The following is an 18,394-nucleotide window of genomic DNA, read 5'->3' on the forward strand; positions in this document are numbered from 1 at the left end:
CAAGACCCGAAACTCTCCGATCAGCAGTTCGTGAGAGAATTCACGCAAAAAAGGAGTTGATTCAAGTTTCAGAGTGGTGTGCTGTCCAAGCAGAATTTCTTGACAAACCGAATACTTCCGGTACACCATGTCTCTTCCAAACCACATGGACCGAATTAGTCTAATGTTCAAGTTCAGCGACACGAGGTAATACGGAGTAAAAATATCCATTCCTATATACAGACATGCAAAATTACTCTCATCATATTCCTACAGCCGCACCGCCTAACTAACCCAGAAAAACAAAAGGAAAAGGACATCGCAAAAAACAAAACAGCAAACTACTCTACAGGCTCATCCTCAAGCAACTGCTTGAAGCTAAACGGTTCAAACGCCACACCGTCACCAATAAAATGCTTGCTCATAGCCTCGACCCAGTGCAGACGCAGCGAATGCAACATGGCACTCGTACCCTCCATGACACACAGCACAGCAACCGTGAGTGCGAACCAGAAGTAAAAGACAAAGACCATGATGAAGGCGCCGCCGACGCCGGTAAAAGCGAAGGCGTTCTTCATGGTCATTTCCCAGAGGACGATGGAGAGACGTTGGTGGGCGAGGGAGAGGGCCCAGAGACGGAGGTAGGAAGCTGTGTGGGAGACACAGTTGAGGCAGAATTCTGGAAGACGGTGTTAGTGGATGTAGTATGGGATGGAGGTGGAAGACTTACCGATGGTGTGAATGACTTGGTGGATCATGACTTCACTGAATTCAAACTCCTCGTGGTCTTCGCCGTGGCCAATGTCCTGTGTGATCATGGCAATGCCGTCGTCGTCGTCTCCGTAGCTATCACGTCCGTTGGCATGACCGTTCTCGTCGTCGTCGTCGAGCGCGCTGACTCGCGAGTTCTCGCCGATGCCACGGTAGCCCATTGCGCGAGCCTTGTTGTGCTCGTAGCGGAGGTAGAACGGTTTGAGGAACAGAAGAACGGGAACGCAAGCAAGCGCCAACAATAGGAGAACCACTTGAATGCCTGCTTGATGCGGGTAGAGCGGCTGGGTGCCTTGCTCGAGATTACCGGGACTCAAGAACATGTAGATCAACATGTTGAGCAGACTGGGCGGGCTCTCGCCACGCGCAGGCCAGTCGATGCACCATTTGTACACAATGGTAAAGGCGAGGTAACCGAAGATGGACTGGAAGAAGATCATACCGGGAACGAAGTTACCCCAGATGTCAATCTTGGTCTTGAAGTAGCGAGCGTTGACAAGCGACCACATCAGGGAGAAGGTCATGTGGGTCCAACCGAGCAAGATACTGAGCTTCATCTTGTAACTGTTGGAGAACAGCAGATCATTCTCGGTGTCGTGCCAGCGGTAGTCCAGACCGAAGGGGTAGGTGTAACCTTCCACACGGCTCGAGGTTGGGCCCTTGCCGTCGTTGTCCCACACCCACATAGACTTGAACCAGGGCAGTCCGAGAGAGAAAGCGTCGCAGTATAGAAGACCGGTGTAGATGGAGAAGAGACCCATCATGAAGACAATGTAACGACCGTAGAACATCATGGAGAACAACTCATCGAGCTTGCTGCGCTCAAGTCGCTTCTCGAAGTAGATCATGGCGCAAGCTGCGAGAAGCATAATGACACCGTGTCCGGCATCACCGAACATGACAGCGAACATGAAGGGAAACGTAACGATGGCTGGCAGCGCAGGGTTGACCTCGCGGTACTTGATCGTTCCGTAGGCATCGATGATGGTCTGGAAACCCACTGTGAACCTGTTCGACTTGAAGTATGTTGGTGGCGTCTTGGTGGTCTTGATCTGGTTGACAATGGTGGGAACTGACAGGCCAGCACGCTCGTTGACATCTGACAGGGTCGACTTGATCAGACCGAGGGAGTTGGTAGGGGCCCATGCCTCAGCAATGAGCGTCTTGCGCTGGTGGTCGTAGGAAAATTTATTCAGCGTCTCATAGGTAGCCTTCTCTTTCTTGATGACGACCATCCAAGCTGCGAGGTTGCGTCCTATCGCGGTCAACTCGGCATCGAGGGTAGACTTGGTGTTCTTCAGGACGCTAGCCAAGTCACTCAGGCGGGTGTTGACTTCGCGAATCTGGTCGCGGCGGAGTTCGCTGTTCTCGTCCACGCTGTAGAGGTCGGCGCCGAGCGACTCTGAGATCTTGCGGATCTTTGCGATGATCTCCTTGCCGTGCGCGAAGATGATGAAGACGTTCTTGTTGGTTTCCTCGTTGTTCTCCGGGTTGATGATGGCCTCGGGGATCTCCGACTGGTTCATGTACAAGTTACCGCGGAGAGTACGCCACAGGATGCGCTCGAACGCGGCAATGCGTTCGCGGGGAATGACACCAGCGACGAAACCGATGTTCATGACGGTGAAAGAGCGCTCGGCACCCGTGTCACCCTGTCCGTTCTGCTCAACATCCTGGAGCAGCGGCGCGTCGTCATCATCAACAGAGTCCCTAATCTGCTCAGTCTGACCACGGGCCCGGTCGAAGAAGCCACCAGCCTCTCTCAACACCCATCGCCACTCTGTGAGCTCCACCTCGCGCTTCTTCAGTGTCTCGTAGCTCTCGTTCAACGAAGAGATTCTCTGCTCCAAGCTCTGGCTCTTGTCCGCGAGCTCGTCGATCTCGGAGGCGGAAGGCGCCGTGAAGGGGTTGTTGAAGTCGTAGATGGAGCGCATCGAGATGTCCGACTTCTCCATCTGGGCGCGAAAGTAGCGGAGCTGGCGTTCCACGTTATCGAGGCGGCGAATCTCCTGGGTGAAAGTACGTTGGAAGGCGGTCGTATCGGCGTTGAGCTAGCACATCTTGTCAGCTTCCCATGCCATCACATCCGTCCCAGAGCTGCCAGAGAAGCTCCAGAACACGTCTGCCTGTGCTCACATCTCTAAAGTCCATGACACCAAGCTCTCCGAGGCCTGAGACGACCTCGCGGCCAATCTCATTGGCAATGTACAGCTGGGTCAAGGACATGTCCGCGGAGCGGAACATGGTGTCCTTGTTGGGCGCCATGATGGCGGATCGGGAGACAAGACTTCGGGGGAGGTGTGCTTGTCCCGGAATTCGATGGGGGCGGGTTATGCGAGATGGAGGTTGATGGAGCGAGAGCTGCCTCGAACGCCTGCGCGATGATGATGCGGCGAACCCAGTGCCAGCTCTTAGCGTCTTGACGCGCCAAGCCCCGCTACTGCATCCATGCCAACCACACCCATTCACCATCTAAAAGCAATTCACAAGCAATACAAGCAACAATGAGATCTGATGTTGTTCGCCATCGCGAGATCGTGGTGGTGAAACCAATATTTATTTATCTAAGTAGTTGGCGAGCAACAAAGCCTTGCACAGGCATTCGCCTGCTGGACGTCCCTCCCACCCCGATACAGTGCTGCTTGCCATAATGCAAGAAGCCAGGAGAAGACCGGAATATCAAATGACGAGGAATCAAAGTTTGGCTTTATTAGGACAGAGTAGAAATATCCAGACTAAGAAAGATACAGCCACCGAACGCAAGACGCAGAACACCATGCAAACGTAAGCAGATCATCTCTTGTGTAAAAGAGTCACATCGTAAGCAGCTGAGAAAAGACCGATGCCCGCCAGTACATTTGATAATATGAATGTTTTTGTGTCGCTTGCTGTCGTGACCGAGGGAAAGAACCAAGTTACGCTGTCGAATGTGCTTCGCCTAGAACACCAAATATCCCAATCGAAAGCCAGATGCGCCATGCTCGACTGCAAGGAAGGAACTGTATAGTTGGACGTAACATGTCGAAATGCAAAACCGATAAGCAGAGCGATTGTGAGATGGGACGTGGGCGGCAAGGATCTAGTCGTCTATTGTTGCGGGTAGAATGGCGCGGGCTGCATCTGCTGAGGGTAGTAGTAGGCGCCGTCCGGGCCGGGTGTCATCATGCCTCCCATTCCAGGAACGGCATAGCTAGGCTGAGCATAATTCTCTACCGGCGGCGCTGGGTAAAGTGAGGCGGAATCCACGTAGTATGTCATGCCGTTTTGCTCGTAAGCCACCATGTTGGGAGGGCCAGCAGGTGCTGGTGGAGCCGCGGGAGGAGGAGGAGCAGACACGGGCATGACATAGCCAGGCTGCTGGGCACCAGGAACGAACATTGGGACCATGCCGGCAGGGGCCATGTATTGGGGCTGGGCGCCGTTTTGAGGATAGTAGTATCCCTGTGGCACGAAGGCTTGTGGCTGGAAGCCAGGCTGCGCATAAGGCTGGAATGCGGGAGCGTGGATGGCTCGTTCGGGAATGTTGGGTGTGCCGGTTGACACTTGGCTTGGGTACGAAGGGTGACGTCCATGCTGATAGTATGGCTGCTCGACCGCAGGAGCAGCTCCATTGATGTGCGCGGGAACTTGCTGGTGGAAGGGTTGCTGCTCTTGTTGTTGCGGGGGGTTGAAGCTCATAGATGCAGGCGATTCGATACCAGCAACAGAGACAGTCTTCTGCGGGCGGGGCTGGTGCATCGGAAGTGAACCCTGCCAGTTCTCCCGGTAGGTAGGCTTCTGCGGGAGAGGGTAAGGTGGCTGCACAGCGCCGTGTGTGGGCGAGATCATGGACGGTCCATTGGGCATCCGAGGGCCACCAGGCGGGAGGCGCACGACAGGACGACTGGGATCAACGAAGCCACCGTTACGTGACATAATGGAACCAGCCGGAGAGACGAGGTTGTCCCGGCCCATCTCGCGGGCAATAGACGACCGCCTGCTCATGGCCACACTTGGCGAGTATACACTGCCTCCGTACGCGCTTGTTCGTCTGCTTGAGAAGCCTCCGCCAAAGGATCCAAATCGACCGCGACCCCGGCCGAAGCCTTGTTGGTTCGGTCGTAGGGCCCTTGGGATGAAGATGAACGAGCGCTCTGTGGTGGGGAAGATGTAGCGCGGTGGAGCCGGAGGTAGGGATATGCGGACTGGCTTGTCGCGGCGGAGGGGTGGCCGGTGGTTGGGCAGACGAGTGTGCGACTTTATGGGGACGTTCTGGAAGTGTATAGGGCCCTTCATGTTGGGCAGGAAGACGCGTACCATGGCATTGTGTGTATGCGTCGTGGTGGAGAAGTTGCGAGCTGGCGGTGGCTTTTGGCTAGTGCCTGGCGGCACTCTCGATGCGAACATGGGACCATTGGAAGGATGGTGTCCGGCGTGAGCGTGAGAGCCGGGCGCATTGACGGTCTCGTGGAGGTCGTGCTGCCAGGGGGAATCCGTGGCTTCCTGTGGCTGCGGCCGCATGCTAGAGCACGTGTTAGTTGAATGCCTCCATGCTCTCCGGGTCTGTACGTACTTGGCTGGGGAAAAGGGCCCGCCGATGGGAGCACCCCGCCCACGCCCACGGCCTGCGGGCCTGAAGCCATTCTGACCAGGAGCATGCCGTGAGTCGTGCATGAAGAAGGCGCCGCGGTTGGGGATGAAGGCGGGATCCGAGTCGCGCTTCTTCTTGTACTCCTCATGCTCCCGCCGCCGCCGCTCCGCCAGCGTCTCTGCCCGCGATTGCGGCGCACCAACGGCGGGTGCGGCTTCCACTGCTGCCACGCCCGTCTCGAAGTCGACCACTTCCGCGTCCTTTCCGTCCTCGCCAATCTTCAGGCCATTCATCATGATCTCCGTCTCCTTCATGGTGGAAAAGGCCACATCGGAGCGGGCGATGGGCGGCGAGGGTTGGCGATTGCTTGCATCCTGCCGGGCTTTTGCATCACGCGCCCCGTTTGCTTTCCGCTTGGGCTTTCCTTGTGTGAGGGAGGGCGCGCTGTCGACTTCGCTGAGGTCGCTGTTGTCGGCGTCGGCGTCCTCGTCGACATCGCTCAGCAGGGAAGCGTCGCTCTGCGAGTCGTCGGCAAGGGTTGCCACCGACTGGCTCTCATCCTCGTCATCCGTCCGCCTGCGACGCGCGATGTTGGTGGTCCTCTTGCGGGCGGGAGCCATGATTGCGGGGTCTGGGTAGTGGCGGACGATGGAGGCGCGATGTCGTGGGCGTGGGGTGGTCGTGGATCGGCTCGTGTACGGCGGAGCGATGACTCGGCAGCGGAGAAGGTCCGGGAAGAAGAGGCCAGCGACGTGGGAAGCGCCGGGGGTGCGGGTCCAGAGGGTGCAGCGAGTGCAGCGATTGCGGTGGTGATGGGCGAGGGCGAGTGTTGGACGGAGGGCTGGAATCGGATCGGCCAAGGTTGGATGATGTCTGATGCCTGTGAAAAGATATGACGGAGCTTGCCGTTGCGGGAAAGCCTGGTCAGCGCGGAACCGGTTGATGCGCGCTACTCCACAACAACACGTCTCGGAACCAGGACAAAGGCGATGATCAGGCACAGAATGGTGCGGAAAAGACAATCATCAAAAGGAGGGCGCCGAGTGCTTCAGTCGTTTACCACGTGATTGCTTTTCTCAAACATGCAGCCTTGAAACTGTTTGGGCCAGAGCTGCAGGTTCCAGGCTGCGAGCGAACGCTATCGACTCCACTGCAGCTGAACATTTAGTCCATTCCCCAAGGGCGCGTCATCACTCTAGGTAGCATTGCGACACCAAGTAACAGATCAATAAAATGCAAGTATGTGTGAATAGAATGAGGATGCTATCCATCTGCACAATTACTATCATCCGACACATACCACTCCTAACCCATCCATGTCTCCGTAGAGATGCGTCCCACCCATATCCATAACTATCCCTATTTGCGCCCTTCAAATGCTGCGCTACTAACAAACGCCTGTGAATGCTCCGGCCTGCGCGCGTGGGCAGGCCAACCGCCCGGGGTATGCATGCATATGCTCGAATGACAACTAGGAAAACATGAAGAAGAAAGGAAAGCGCTTGTTATACAGATCCACCATATTCCTCCAAGGGACACCGCAGCTTTTGCAACGACATCATTGCCCGATCATCTTGGGGTCGTGAATGTAGGTGCAGTTTTCGCCTTTGTTGCAGAGACCCTTGGCAAAGAACTTGCATGCCAGGACCTTGTGAGGCTTGTGATCTCCGCGATTCTTGGGCCGCTTTCCCTGGTTGCGATCGTTGTTGCCGTTGCCGTTGCCCTCATCGCGTAGCCGCTTGGTGCCACCGTTCGTCTGCTGGTTGTACTGCGGCTGCATCTGGGGTTGGTAGGTGGACGCATCCTGCATCTGTGGAGTCCATGCTGCAGCTTCAGGCTGCTGAGGCTGGGGTGGGAAAGCGAATGGGAACGGAGGGAAGCCAGTTGGGAGAGGTGGTGGTGGAGGAAGAGCGCCGCCTGTTGCTGCCTGCATGTTGGCAATGAGTGCAGCAATATCCAGGGGCATGCCTGGCTGCTGTGGCGGTGGCTGCATCGGGAAAGACACAGGTGGGGGCTGAGGAGGGGCTTGGCCATTGCTGATGGAGTTGAGTATGGTCTGAAGGCCAGCGGGGTCGAATGGAGCAGCTGTTGACGCAGGAGGCGGCGTGTAAGCCTGTTCGACAGGAGCCGGAGTAGCGGCAGGCGGTTGACTGGTTCCGGAAAGCTGTTTGATTATGTTCTCCAATTGACTAAAGTCGGGTACACCTGCAGACATTGGCGCTTGTGGGCACCTGTTCTTTACTATATCGGGCGGAGTACCGAAACTGACCACGGTGCCAGTCGATGTGTTGTCTTGCCCTTGTTCCACCGGCTCTTGGGGTGACGGTGGGATGTCGTCAGGACTTGAGTAGTAGACCATTAATGTACCGTTCTCGCGCTGTACGTTGGCCTCCTTCTCAGGGCACGACGGCTCTTTCTCTCCGCCACCGTAAGGCGCGTAATTGCGCTGGCGCTCGTCTTGAGGCACCACGCTGAAGTCGACTTGAGACGGCGGGGGCCATGATCGGCTGTCGAAATCCATCTCCTCATCGTCGTCGTCGAGATCAAGCTCCTTGTGCTGCTTGAACATGTGTCCTTCTCCACCGAGGTCACCGGCGTCCCGAACAAGATTGTCGCCCTTGTTGTCCATCTCTTCGTCATCCGCCTCGTGATCAAAGTACTTGACCTCCACCAGTGACGTCTCAGGCCGCCACGTAACGCGAAGATGTCTCCGAGCTTCCTTCCGTAGACGCTTCGCCTTCTCTTCCTGTGTTTCCGCTGGAACTGGCTTCTCGGATTTGACTGGCGCAGCTTCTGGCTCTTTTGACTTCTGAAGTGAGGCCATCGTTTGAGCAAACGAAAATGCGGGCTTCGATGTCGTCGTTGCCGCTGGTTTCTTGTCTTTCGGCGCGGGGACTGCAGCCTTAGGCGCAGCAGCCTTCGCGGGAGCTGGTGCAGGCGCCGACTTCTTACTTGCCGCGTTGAGCGAGGCAAAGATGCCCGAGGGCTTATTGGTAACTTGACTAACACGGGTCTTGACGGGAGCAGGCGCAGGTGCCGCCCTCTCGCCAGGTCGCTTCTGTGTTGTCGTGTTCGAACCAGTGGTTGCAGATCTCGAAGCCAAAGTGGACGCGAGATCCTTCTTGGCAGCGTTCACAGGAGCTTCGGGTGCCTTTGGTTTCTTCGTCAAAGGGTTCTCGGTTGATGATCGGCTCGCAGCATCTGGTGCAGGTCGTTTGATGCCCTTGTTTTCTGTGGGCTCGCTTCGTGGCGGCGAGCTTGCCTTGGCCTTTTTGGAATTTGCGGAAGCACCATCTATGATTTGTTGTATGAAGGCTTTGTGCTTGTCATTTGCGTGTTTCTTCATCGAAACAAGTGCCTTTCCTAGCCTAGTCTCCTCAAGGAGCTCAGGAGTCAAGGTACCACATCGAGAGAGCACTTCGTATATGACCGCAGACAAAGGCCCATCGTAGTCCTTAATTTTGAACCGGTTTGCCAGAAACTGATAGCACATATACAAGAAAGGCTTAATCAGTCCCAATTGATATAGCACATCGGGATGGGAGTGCTCAAGCGCAGCTTGAAGGGCAGACTTGAGCAGGTCACGCTGACTGGTTACCCGGCTTTTCAGCACGGGCAGCTCACCTAGCTTCTTCTGTTCCTCCGCTTCCGTCACAGCTTTGCTGTCGGCTCGCCACCGCTTATGGATTGTGTCGAGTACTTCCCATACCTCTCGCATGCTGTTTTTGATCTTGTCAGAGCTAGGCGAAGACGAAGAAGGATGCCATGTAGCTTTGACCACATCATAACGAACAGCCGCATCAGGATCATCTGGTCTTGTCTCTGGAATGGGCATCTCCTCTTCTTCTGAAGAGTCACTATCATAATCCGATGAGTCGGTAGTACTTTCACTATCGCTCGCCTGCCTCGTAGGCTTCTTTGTGGATTTGAAGGCTCTCGACTGAGACTTGGCAGCCGAGAGACTTGCACGAAGCTTCTTGCTGTCGGCACCAGCCTTCTTCAGGTCTTTGAGCGATTGCCGAGGGACGTAGACGGGGAGCGCAGCTGTGCACATGTTAGAGGATGCTTCAAGCGCAATATTTGTAGTATATTCAGGCTTACTTCTATTGGTTGCGAGATGAAAAGGTTCGTTGCCCAATGTCACAAACTTGTTCAGAGGAGTAGAATTGGTAGCTTTTGCTAGTGCAGCCTGGTCTAGAACGTAGAGACCCCCCGACTTCCTTCCCTTTGGCATGTCATATTCAGGCACGGGTACTGGCTTTGCAAACGTAGCAGATGCACGCTGTTGAGCAAAGTTGTCTGCCAAGGTCTTCGGTGCCTTTAGAGAATTAGCATTTGATAGATGACAGGAGGCAATGGTGAGGCTTACTTGATAAGGAGATGCAGTAGGGCGGGCTTGTTGCAGCGAGGGCGTGTTGTGCTGCAGAGCTTGTGGTGTCACGGTACTTGCGTGGCCCTGGGGAGTTTGAGTTCGCATGGGCATAGGGTATGACGACTGTTGCTGCTGTCGAATAGCATTGGGATCCATGCCTAGCGATGGGTCGACATTCGATTGCTGTCCGTAACCGCCCAAGGAGCTTTGCTGGCCAAACTGTCCATACTGATACGGCGACGCGGTGCGAAGACCATGTGATTGAGTGGTGTATGCTTGGCTGCTGCCGCTAAAGGGTTGTTGTGCGTAAGCCCCATGGTGCCAGCTCTGGGCTGAGGTATTAGGTGGCAGCGCCGAGTGTTGATGTAACTGGGCATCCCATGAAGGGGTGCCGTAGCGGTCGACACCAGGGAAGAGGTGCTGATATGACGGGTCGGTGTAGACATTCTGGCCTTGCAAAGGCACCTGGTCACTCGGCACGTGATTAGACGCCATGTTGTGGCTGGTGAAGAGGATTTTCTTGGCTGGCCAAAGTGTCAGCTGTCAGCTGCAACTGCAGGGGTGTGATTGGCGGATGACGCACAAGTGTCTGAAACCAGCGAACGGAATGAATTAGGCGACTATGCAGCAGCACTAGGCGCCAAATGGACTGGCGCAGAGTCACAAGTGTGAAGGGTTGCCGATTCGGGGATGGGAGAAAAGGTCGATAAAACTTCCGGTTCGGGCGGTAGTGCTGTTGTGCTGTCTGAAGGCCGTCGCAGGTCGCAGGCCCTCGGATGTGGTGGGAGATGCAACAGACCTGGCTCACAAGGCAGTACTCGTGTCCCGACGCCCGCGATGCCGTGTCGCCCAGTCCACGATGCGTACAGTAGATACGGCTTTTATGGAGATGGCACTTTGCCTCGCGTATTATGCGATGAGGAGCCCACTGCTGGGCGCGTCACTTGACGTACGTTTGCGCGCACCAGAGCACAGCACGTGTTGTATGTCTGCGACAGCGACAGCGGCGGGCAGTTCTCTCCGGCCAGACTCCCTGATGCGCAGCGCGTCGAATCGAAGATGGAGCTGTATTAGTAGCAGAAATCGAAGATGATTGTCACTCTGCCCTCCACAACGCAAGCCTTCCTCACAAACGCCGCCGCCAGCCTGAGCGCGCACTTCCCCCAAAGCAAGGACCCGAAGGTTGAATCTAGCCTCAGAATCAGATGCCCTTATTAGGTGGGCGAGAGTTCACTGAGAAGTAGCATGAGTGTCAAGAGGGAAGAAGGGGATGATTTGGGTGTCGTGGGCGAGGTGAGTTGAAGAGCGAGGGAGCGCAGCGAAGGGGCGAGCCCGTTTTCAAAGGTCGCCTGGCCGCCAAGTAGCGCGTCGCGCTAGCCCCCAGTGGGGCGGCGGGCAAGCTCGAGCTGCATCACCAAAGGCCGGGACAGCAACCGTGGAAGGAGCGCGGGCAGGCAGACGCGCCACACTATCTTCTTTGTGCACTCTGGTATTCGCGTACGTCTCACGCTCTTTCATGTCCCTCTGCGCATGCACTTAATTTAACAAGAGGCGGGTGCCAGCACGGAAACAATGGCTCTCTCACTGCGGGATCGCCAGATTGGTATGCGATGCGACTTTCTTTGAGACGCTGGAATAGCACTGACAGCACGTGATAGCTGCGATCAAGCGCATACTGAAGTGAGTGCTGAAACCGCTTCAACGACGGCACCGCTAACCCAGAAAGCCTCAATGCCCCCATCCACGATGTCGATGCTCCCGAAGATGCCAGCGCAACCGCGAATACCTCCGATATCGAATGGAAGGTCCTAGTCCTCGATACACAGGCAAGGAATGTGATATCAGCAGTTCTACGCATGAACGACCTGAGGGCAGCTGGGGTAGGACCAAATCCTGAGCACCCCATTCACGGTGGAATCTGAAGACCGTGGAGCCTACATCGACTCAAAAAAGAGCAAACGTGCAGGCTCAGCGTCAATGTAGGCTCCACGGTGTTCAGATTTTCCTATGAGGTGTTGGTATACGAATCATATACTGAGAACACACAGGTCACTGTACACTTCAACCTGGCCTCCAAGCGCAGCCCCATACCCGACACGCCAGGCGTGTATTTGATCGCCCCCACCGCCGAGAACCTCGCGCTAGTCACCAAGGACCTCAACGATAGCCTGTACACTCCGATATACCTCAACTTCCTCTCAAGCGTCCCCCGAACACTCCTGGAAGACTGGGGTAGTCAGATTGCTGCGTCGCCAGGAGCTGCCGAGAATATTGCCCAGCTGTACGACCAGTATCTCAACTTTGTCACCCTAGACAGCGACCAGTTCTCCCTGAACATCGAAGATGCGTATCGAAAAATCAACAGCCCGAAGACGTCGGACCAGGAGCTGGACGAGCTGATCGACCGCATTGTCTCAGGCCTTTTCTCTGTCGTCGTCACCATGGCCGTCGTACCCATCATACGATGCCCAACTGGAGGCGCTGCTTCTGATATCGCTGCAAAGCTCGATCGAAAGCTGCGCGACCACATCCTCAACAGCAAGGAGAACCTCTTCTCCGCCAACACAGCGTCTCGTCCCGTCCTCATCATTGTCGACCGCAACATCGACCTCAACCCCATGTTCAGCCACTCCTGGATATACCAAAGTCTTGTCTACGACGTGCTAGACTTTTCCCTCAACAAAGTCACCGTTACTGTGCCAAACGACAAGGAGAAGCCAGAGAGTGGTTCCAAGAAGCAGACGTACGATTTGACTGCGAGTGACTACTTCTGGAAACGCAACGCGGCCCAGCCGTTCCCTCAAGTAGCGGAAGACGTCACAAACGAATGGACCAAGTACACAGCAGACGCGGAGAAGATCACGAAAACCACAGGCTCCAACTCTCTCGACGACGTAGAGACCCAGTTTGCAGCTCATCTGAAAGGCGCCATATCCATGCTGCCCGAGCTCCGTGATCGCAAGGCTACCATTGAGAGTCACATGAGCATGCTGGAGTCTGTCATGGATGGCATCAAGCAGAGGAAGCTAGACGAATTCTTCCAGCTCGAAGAAGAGCTTGGAAAGGCCACCAAAGCAACAATAATGGAGATAATCAAAGCCGCAGATAAAGGAAACGACCCCTACGACAAGCTGCGCCTGTTCCTACAGTGGTATCTCACCACCTCTGACGACCTATCGCGCAACGAGCTCGACAGCTTCACACAAGCTCTGGAACAAGCTGGATGCGATACAACTGCCGTGGCATACGTCAAGACAGTCCGCCAGATCACGCGCATGACAATGCTCAGCTCCGCGCCTGCACAACCTGCCCAGACGACGTCGTCGAACCTTTTCGGCGGCTTTTCGAGTTTAGGCAGTCGCGTTACCGACAAGTTCAAGGAAGCCGGTCTCGGAACGCCTAATCTGGAAGGTGTATTGGTAGGTTCATAGACCTTTATATGGGACAACGACTAATGTGGCATCCTCTAGTCCGGCATTAAGAGTTACTTGCCAGCCAACAAAGACCTGACTCTCACCAAAGTCGTGGAGGCCATTTCCGATCCTCAAAGTGAGCGACATCCCTGGGCATATCAGAAATTATGCTAATGCCTTTCTAGACGCGACTTCCAGTGCGCTCAACAAGATCGAATCGTGGCTTTACTTCGATCCCCGGTCAGCGAACGCGCGTGGAACCATACCGCCAGCCAGTCAATCACGCAACCAAGGCACTGTCTCACGCGGTATTGAAGCCTCTTTCGGACAAAGACGGCAAGGCTACACAGAAGCCCTCGTCTTCCCAGTGGGAGGCGGCAGTATGGACGAGGTGAGTAGCCAATTACACATGCATCCAAGACATGTTCTAACATCTCCATAGTTTGGCAACCTCCAGGCATGGTCACAACGAACCAGCGCTGCGGGTGCTGGTCAGCAAAGAAGAGTGGTGTATGGCTCCACCAACCTATATTCCGCACGTGACTTCATCGTCAACGAGCTTGCGCCTTTGGGTGCGGAGAGCACATGAGCTGAACTGGAGCTCTGAAGTCTACATTAGCTTGAAAATACGAAAGTCGTAGTATCCAAAGGCAATGTAGCCATAATAACTATTGTCAAGTCTTGATTTCGTGTCGTATTCTACAAAACTACCTAGGTATTTTGAGGTTGAAGTATACATCAGCTCAGGACGTATCCACTCATCAATCTTCAGCCACATGTATGCTGCGACATGCGACACGAACTCTGGCCATTCCTTGTGCCCTCTCTCACACCATGACCTTGCCTACAAACAGATCCTCACTCGGCGTTCAGCATAACAACCTCGGCTCACCATCGTGACGCTCAACACCACGCCAAAAGAAACGACCTCAACTACAAAACGACCTGAAACATCGCTCTGCATGTTTCCAGCTACCTGGATTGCAAGATACTGATGTTTGATCGTCCGGATAGTACTCACGAGAGCCACGCCAGCCACGCCAGCCCTATCGTCCTCAAGCACGCAAGGTCGTAGGCATCTGCATAACGCCACCACAACCAATCGCATCCCAACCTTTCGACAGCACCACCAATCGCATCTCGGTATCACAACACCCCAACCGCACAGCATCAATATTTCTTTTTCTTTCTTATGTGACCTCATCTCACAATCATGCACAGAAGCCCTCTCAGCCTGCATAGAAGGATCTGAAACGCCCCTAGCGTATATCTCGCATCGTCAATTTACTGAATCGTACAACACACATCAACAAGCATACATGTCAAGGGCATGCATATCGTGGCTTACGCAGCCTTGCGTAGCCTGGTCGAAGGATTCGGTCCGTCAACCGAGTGCTGAGGCAGACAGCTGGCGGATGGAGAAAAAGTAAACATGGTGGGGTAGAGACGTTTCGAGATAACGGGTTTGGGGAAAAAGCAATGTGGGGGTGAGAGATCGTGACGGGGGTTGATGTGTGGTTTGGAGGGGGCTGTTTGATGGGCGGCGGGGGTGGCATGCAGAGGTTGCGAAGAGGGAAGTGGGTATGTGGGAATAGGGGTGCAGATGTGTGGTGACGAGGGTCGGAGGATCGTGGTGGGTGTTGAGTCGTGCTTGTGGTGTGGGTACTCGTTTGCTGACGAGTATGTATGTAGGTGAACAGGGGTGGGATGTGAGCGACGGATGCATGATGTGACGCGTGGAAGAACTTTTTTTGGTTGATGTGCAGCATGGAGGGGTTGGCGTGGGACGAGCAGTCGCTAATCGTGATCATGCACGTGGTGAAAGATATGTGAAGTCAACTCAACTGCAGTGGAAGACATCGTGACAGAACGTCGAAAACATGTAGATAACTTGTTAATATACAATACATTCATAGCGGTTCGATGAACCGCAGCACATCAATCTAAAGGGCTCACGCCCAAAAAGGTCTATCTATCACATCAATCTAAAGTGTCATGAAGCCATCCAATCCCATCCCATCCGTCTATCCAGTCTATCCGAGGTATAACCCAAAACCAAGTGCCCAGTAAAACGCCCAAAAGAAAAGGAAAAGAAGTGTTACAGCACCAGGTATCAGCGACGCAAAGGACCGTAAACCCTGTGATTCCTGACGTCCACAGCGCCACTGGCTGCTAGTCTCGTAGCGAAGTTGATGTCTCCGAAGATAGCGCCTTTGGACTGTAGTGTCCAGCTGACTGTCGGTTTGGGGCTGCCAGTGAAGGGGTTCATGCTGGTAAGGATCCAACCGCGGGCCAATGGAGAGTACTCGGTCCCCTTGACGACTTCAGGGACGGCGATGAGAAGCGTCTTTGAGTGTTCAAAGGGAGCGAAAATGATGGCTTTGCCGCTTAAGAGTGGTGCGCCGGTATAGTCGTATGTCGATGATGGTGAAGAGGGCGCGGAGATGATTAGAGGGCCGTGTGTGCGCTCGGAAGCGCCTGAGGGCCAGGGTATTCCCGATGTGATTAGTTTAGAGAGGAAGTGGACGAGCGATGAGAAGGCTGCGCGGCCTTCGGTAAGGAGCATGTAGTTCTGTAAGATGAGATGAGGATTCAGCAGCATCTCAATGTTGTAGGGCTCCAGTCGGGGTTCGTTTGGCTCCTGGAGGCTTGTCGAGACTTCCAGTAGCCATTGTGAGCCGCAGCTCAGTACGCAAGCCAGTGTTTGGATGAAGATGTTGCGTAAAGCTGGTGTTCGTGGATGGTGAGGTGCGTGTGAGAAGTTCCACAATCCTGTGCCTGGTATCTGGTATTGAACACAGAGATCGATGATTGTACGCGCTCGCACAACATGTGCGGGAAAAGACGGGCTGGGTTGTGTTCGGTGTGGTAGATCAAGGAAGATGAGATCTAGCTGCGCATACTCGGCTCTGCCGTCTGAGGCTTGAACAATCTGACTTGCTTGGCTTGAGAAGCGTGGGGGTGGGGGCCGGGCCGCGTTGGTGTCCAGGGAGGTTGGACGGCACAGCCATGAGACTGACCCGTCGTGTAGTTGAAGGGGTGTGCCAGTTGTGCAAAGTGCAACAGGATCTCGCGCCGCGATACCGACGAGTAGTAGTGACCGGAGGCATTCATCTTCGATGTTCGGTCTCGAGAACGGACCTGGAGGAGCAAGTGCTAGAGGTAGGCCTGAAGCGTTCAAAGCGATAGCGGTTTTGTCCCGGTTTGCGTCAAGCCTTCGCATGTACTCGGGTAATCTTGGATTACCACCGGCTCTCATGCGAAAGGTTTCCGCAACCAATGACGTAAACGATTGCATCGTTGGAGATTGATCGTGTGGAGTATCCGGTCTCTGCAATGTGCCTTGGCCATGTGCACTTAGTGTATCGAGCTCCTGGAAGAATGCCAGAAGCGAGCGGATCTTCATCGAGACTGGATGTGTGAAGGTTGTGAGCTCACTGGCAAGAACCAGTAAGTGAGTGAAGAACTCTCCGGTAAATCGTACGATTGTCTGGACCTCATCCTCGTAGTGCCGTAAGCAAGGTACCAAGAAAACGTGGCTTCGTCCCATCTTCATCTCGTGGGCGCACCAAGCGCGATCAAACCACTCAGAGCTGAGTATTCGTTCCAGGAAAGTCTTGAGGGGGCTGAACTGCTCCATGAGAGGCGGAGTAAGTCCTGCATTTGGTTGCTGGCCCGAAGGCACCTGGGAGTAGCTGTATTGCTCGACGTAGTAGCGTAGAAACTGTTCCTCGTCTGGCGTGATGGCGACGTCGTCTATTGCCACGACGACCGCCCTTGCGTTCTTGTAAACGACATCGATAGCACCGGCAACCCCTGTCCTCTCACTCTCATCCTCTTGTTCAAGGCAAACTTGGTCGAACCACAGCCCTTCGCCCTTGTTCTTTTCTCTAATGACAGCCTCGAATAATGCCGCACCAGTCGGTAGCGGGAACTGCTCGATTTCCTTCTGCCATCCAAAAGGAAGGTCTCCGACCGGTGTGACTACTCTTCTCGGCGCGTTCAGTGTGAAAGATTTCCGGCAGTAGCTGAGTGCGATATACGACTCTTCCTCGCCGCGGAACTCTACGTCGTTGATCAACCGGAAGGGGAAAGTGGCCTCCAGGTGGTCCTTGGGAACAAACTCCTTGGTGAGTGCCGGTGCTAGACGGCTGATATTTGCCAAGAGGGTAGTCGCATTGATGTTGGTGGTGAACGACGGCGCCGTCCATCTGTGCTGATTGATCAAACTCTCTCGGGCACCAGATTTGACAGTGCGTGTAGTAAGACTCGAAGTATCCAGCTCGTCTTCGTCGATATCCAGAAAATTGCACTGTCCGAACCGAGAGTAGTACTGAAATGATGTTGACAAAGCCATGGGAAAATACATTATCCAGCGAGCTTGAAAGGAAGACTGTTGGTGTTCGATGATGTGACTGGACTCTTGTCCAAGGCACCCAGACCTTTTTGACTACAATGGCCTCGCTCTCCCTTCATGACCCATGATCCCTCCTTCTGCACCCAAGAGCGCCGGCGCAAAGCCGTGCTCTGGTCTTGGGGCCAGCGGTAGACAAGCTGAGAGGACGGTGCCATGCATGAACGTTTTCCGTCAGCCCACTGGCGCCACAAGCGGGCCCTCGCGCACCTGCTACCGCATTGCGTATTTGCGGGGTATGATGAAGGCTTGGCTGGCTTTTGACGATACGTTAGGATGCATAAGGCGTAGTTGGGTATAGTAAAGTTTGAGCGATCCAGATGTTCGGGTACAATTACGGGTCCGCACGGTCCTCGCAGGTGCAAAGCAGGTGACGTCGCAATCTTTCGGAAGGGGCAGTCGCGACTGCAAAAGAAAAAACACGAGCTGAAACATGCAGACTCATGGATTTGTTCCGGTAAACGCCTGGTTGCGGACTCGACATGCCGCGCTAGAAGTTCTAGAAGGAAAAAAGCAATATGGTATGCATCGTCCTGCAATTTCACACGGTACGTAATTTTCCGGACAAACTTGTTCTAGCGACGAGTGATCATGATGCAGCAGACATACGAAGTTGAACGGTCAAGTCATGAAGAGGCTAAGCCCTACCATGGATCGTCCCAGCGCGGAAGGATGCTGAAGCATGCTGTGCCTGAGCACGATCTTGATATAAATAGACTCGCGGCACGAGATTGACTCCCCGATCTGTGTAGAGATACATGTGTTGTGAGAAACAGAACCCAGACTCCAGCCATTACCAAGCCAGGCACGTGATGCTGCCGGCCAAACCGCTCACGTTTTGGAAACTCAAATCTCAGGCTTGCGATGGCAGCCAC

General features: G+C 54.6%; 5 protein-coding genes across 5 annotated transcripts; 1 reads left to right on the top strand and 4 right to left on the bottom strand.

Annotated features, from left to right (window-relative positions):
• Positions 1–320: 320 nt before the first annotated feature.
• VPH1 (H(+)-transporting V0 sector ATPase subunit a) lies at positions 321–3,015 on the bottom strand (the record flags this gene model as incomplete). The annotated part of the gene is made up of 3 exons (XM_049388965.1): positions 321–658; positions 710–2,801; positions 2,887–3,015. The coding sequence occupies 3 exons, from the start codon at positions 3,013–3,015 to the stop codon at positions 321–323; spliced, it is 2,559 nt and encodes an 852-aa protein (XP_049243239.1).
• An 822-nt stretch (positions 3,016–3,837) lies between these two features.
• Positions 3,838–5,940, bottom strand: J4E84_006376 (uncharacterized protein; the record flags this gene model as incomplete). The annotated part of the gene is made up of 2 exons (XM_049388966.1): positions 3,838–5,251; positions 5,303–5,940. 2 exons carry the CDS (start codon positions 5,938–5,940, stop codon positions 3,838–3,840), a joined length of 2,052 nt encoding a protein of 683 aa, XP_049243240.1.
• A 938-nt stretch (positions 5,941–6,878) lies between these two features.
• J4E84_006377 (uncharacterized protein) lies at positions 6,879–10,187 on the bottom strand (the record flags this gene model as incomplete). Its single annotated transcript, XM_049388967.1, has 3 exons — positions 6,879–9,364; positions 9,422–9,638; positions 9,690–10,187. The coding sequence occupies 3 exons, from the start codon at positions 10,185–10,187 to the stop codon at positions 6,879–6,881; spliced, it is 3,201 nt and encodes a 1,066-aa protein (XP_049243241.1).
• A 1,077-nt stretch (positions 10,188–11,264) lies between these two features.
• On the top strand, positions 11,265–13,694 carry J4E84_006378 (uncharacterized protein; the record flags this gene model as incomplete). The annotated part of the gene is made up of 7 exons (XM_049388968.1): positions 11,265–11,295; positions 11,351–11,372; positions 11,419–11,572; positions 11,741–13,111; positions 13,163–13,241; positions 13,291–13,496; positions 13,548–13,694. 7 exons carry the CDS (start codon positions 11,265–11,267, stop codon positions 13,692–13,694), a joined length of 2,010 nt encoding a protein of 669 aa, XP_049243242.1.
• A 1,524-nt stretch (positions 13,695–15,218) lies between these two features.
• Positions 15,219–17,462, bottom strand: J4E84_006379 (uncharacterized protein; the record flags this gene model as incomplete). Its single annotated transcript, XM_049388969.1, has 1 exon — positions 15,219–17,462. The coding sequence occupies one exon, from the start codon at positions 17,460–17,462 to the stop codon at positions 15,219–15,221; it is 2,244 nt and encodes a 747-aa protein (XP_049243243.1).
• Between the last annotated feature and the right edge of the window lie 932 nt (positions 17,463–18,394).

This window comes from Alternaria hordeiaustralica (genome assembly GCF_023758085.1).
Source record: "Alternaria hordeiaustralica strain BMP 2776 chromosome Unknown scaffold_12, whole genome shotgun sequence".
NCBI lineage: Eukaryota > Fungi > Ascomycota > Dothideomycetes > Pleosporales > Pleosporaceae > Alternaria > Alternaria hordeiaustralica.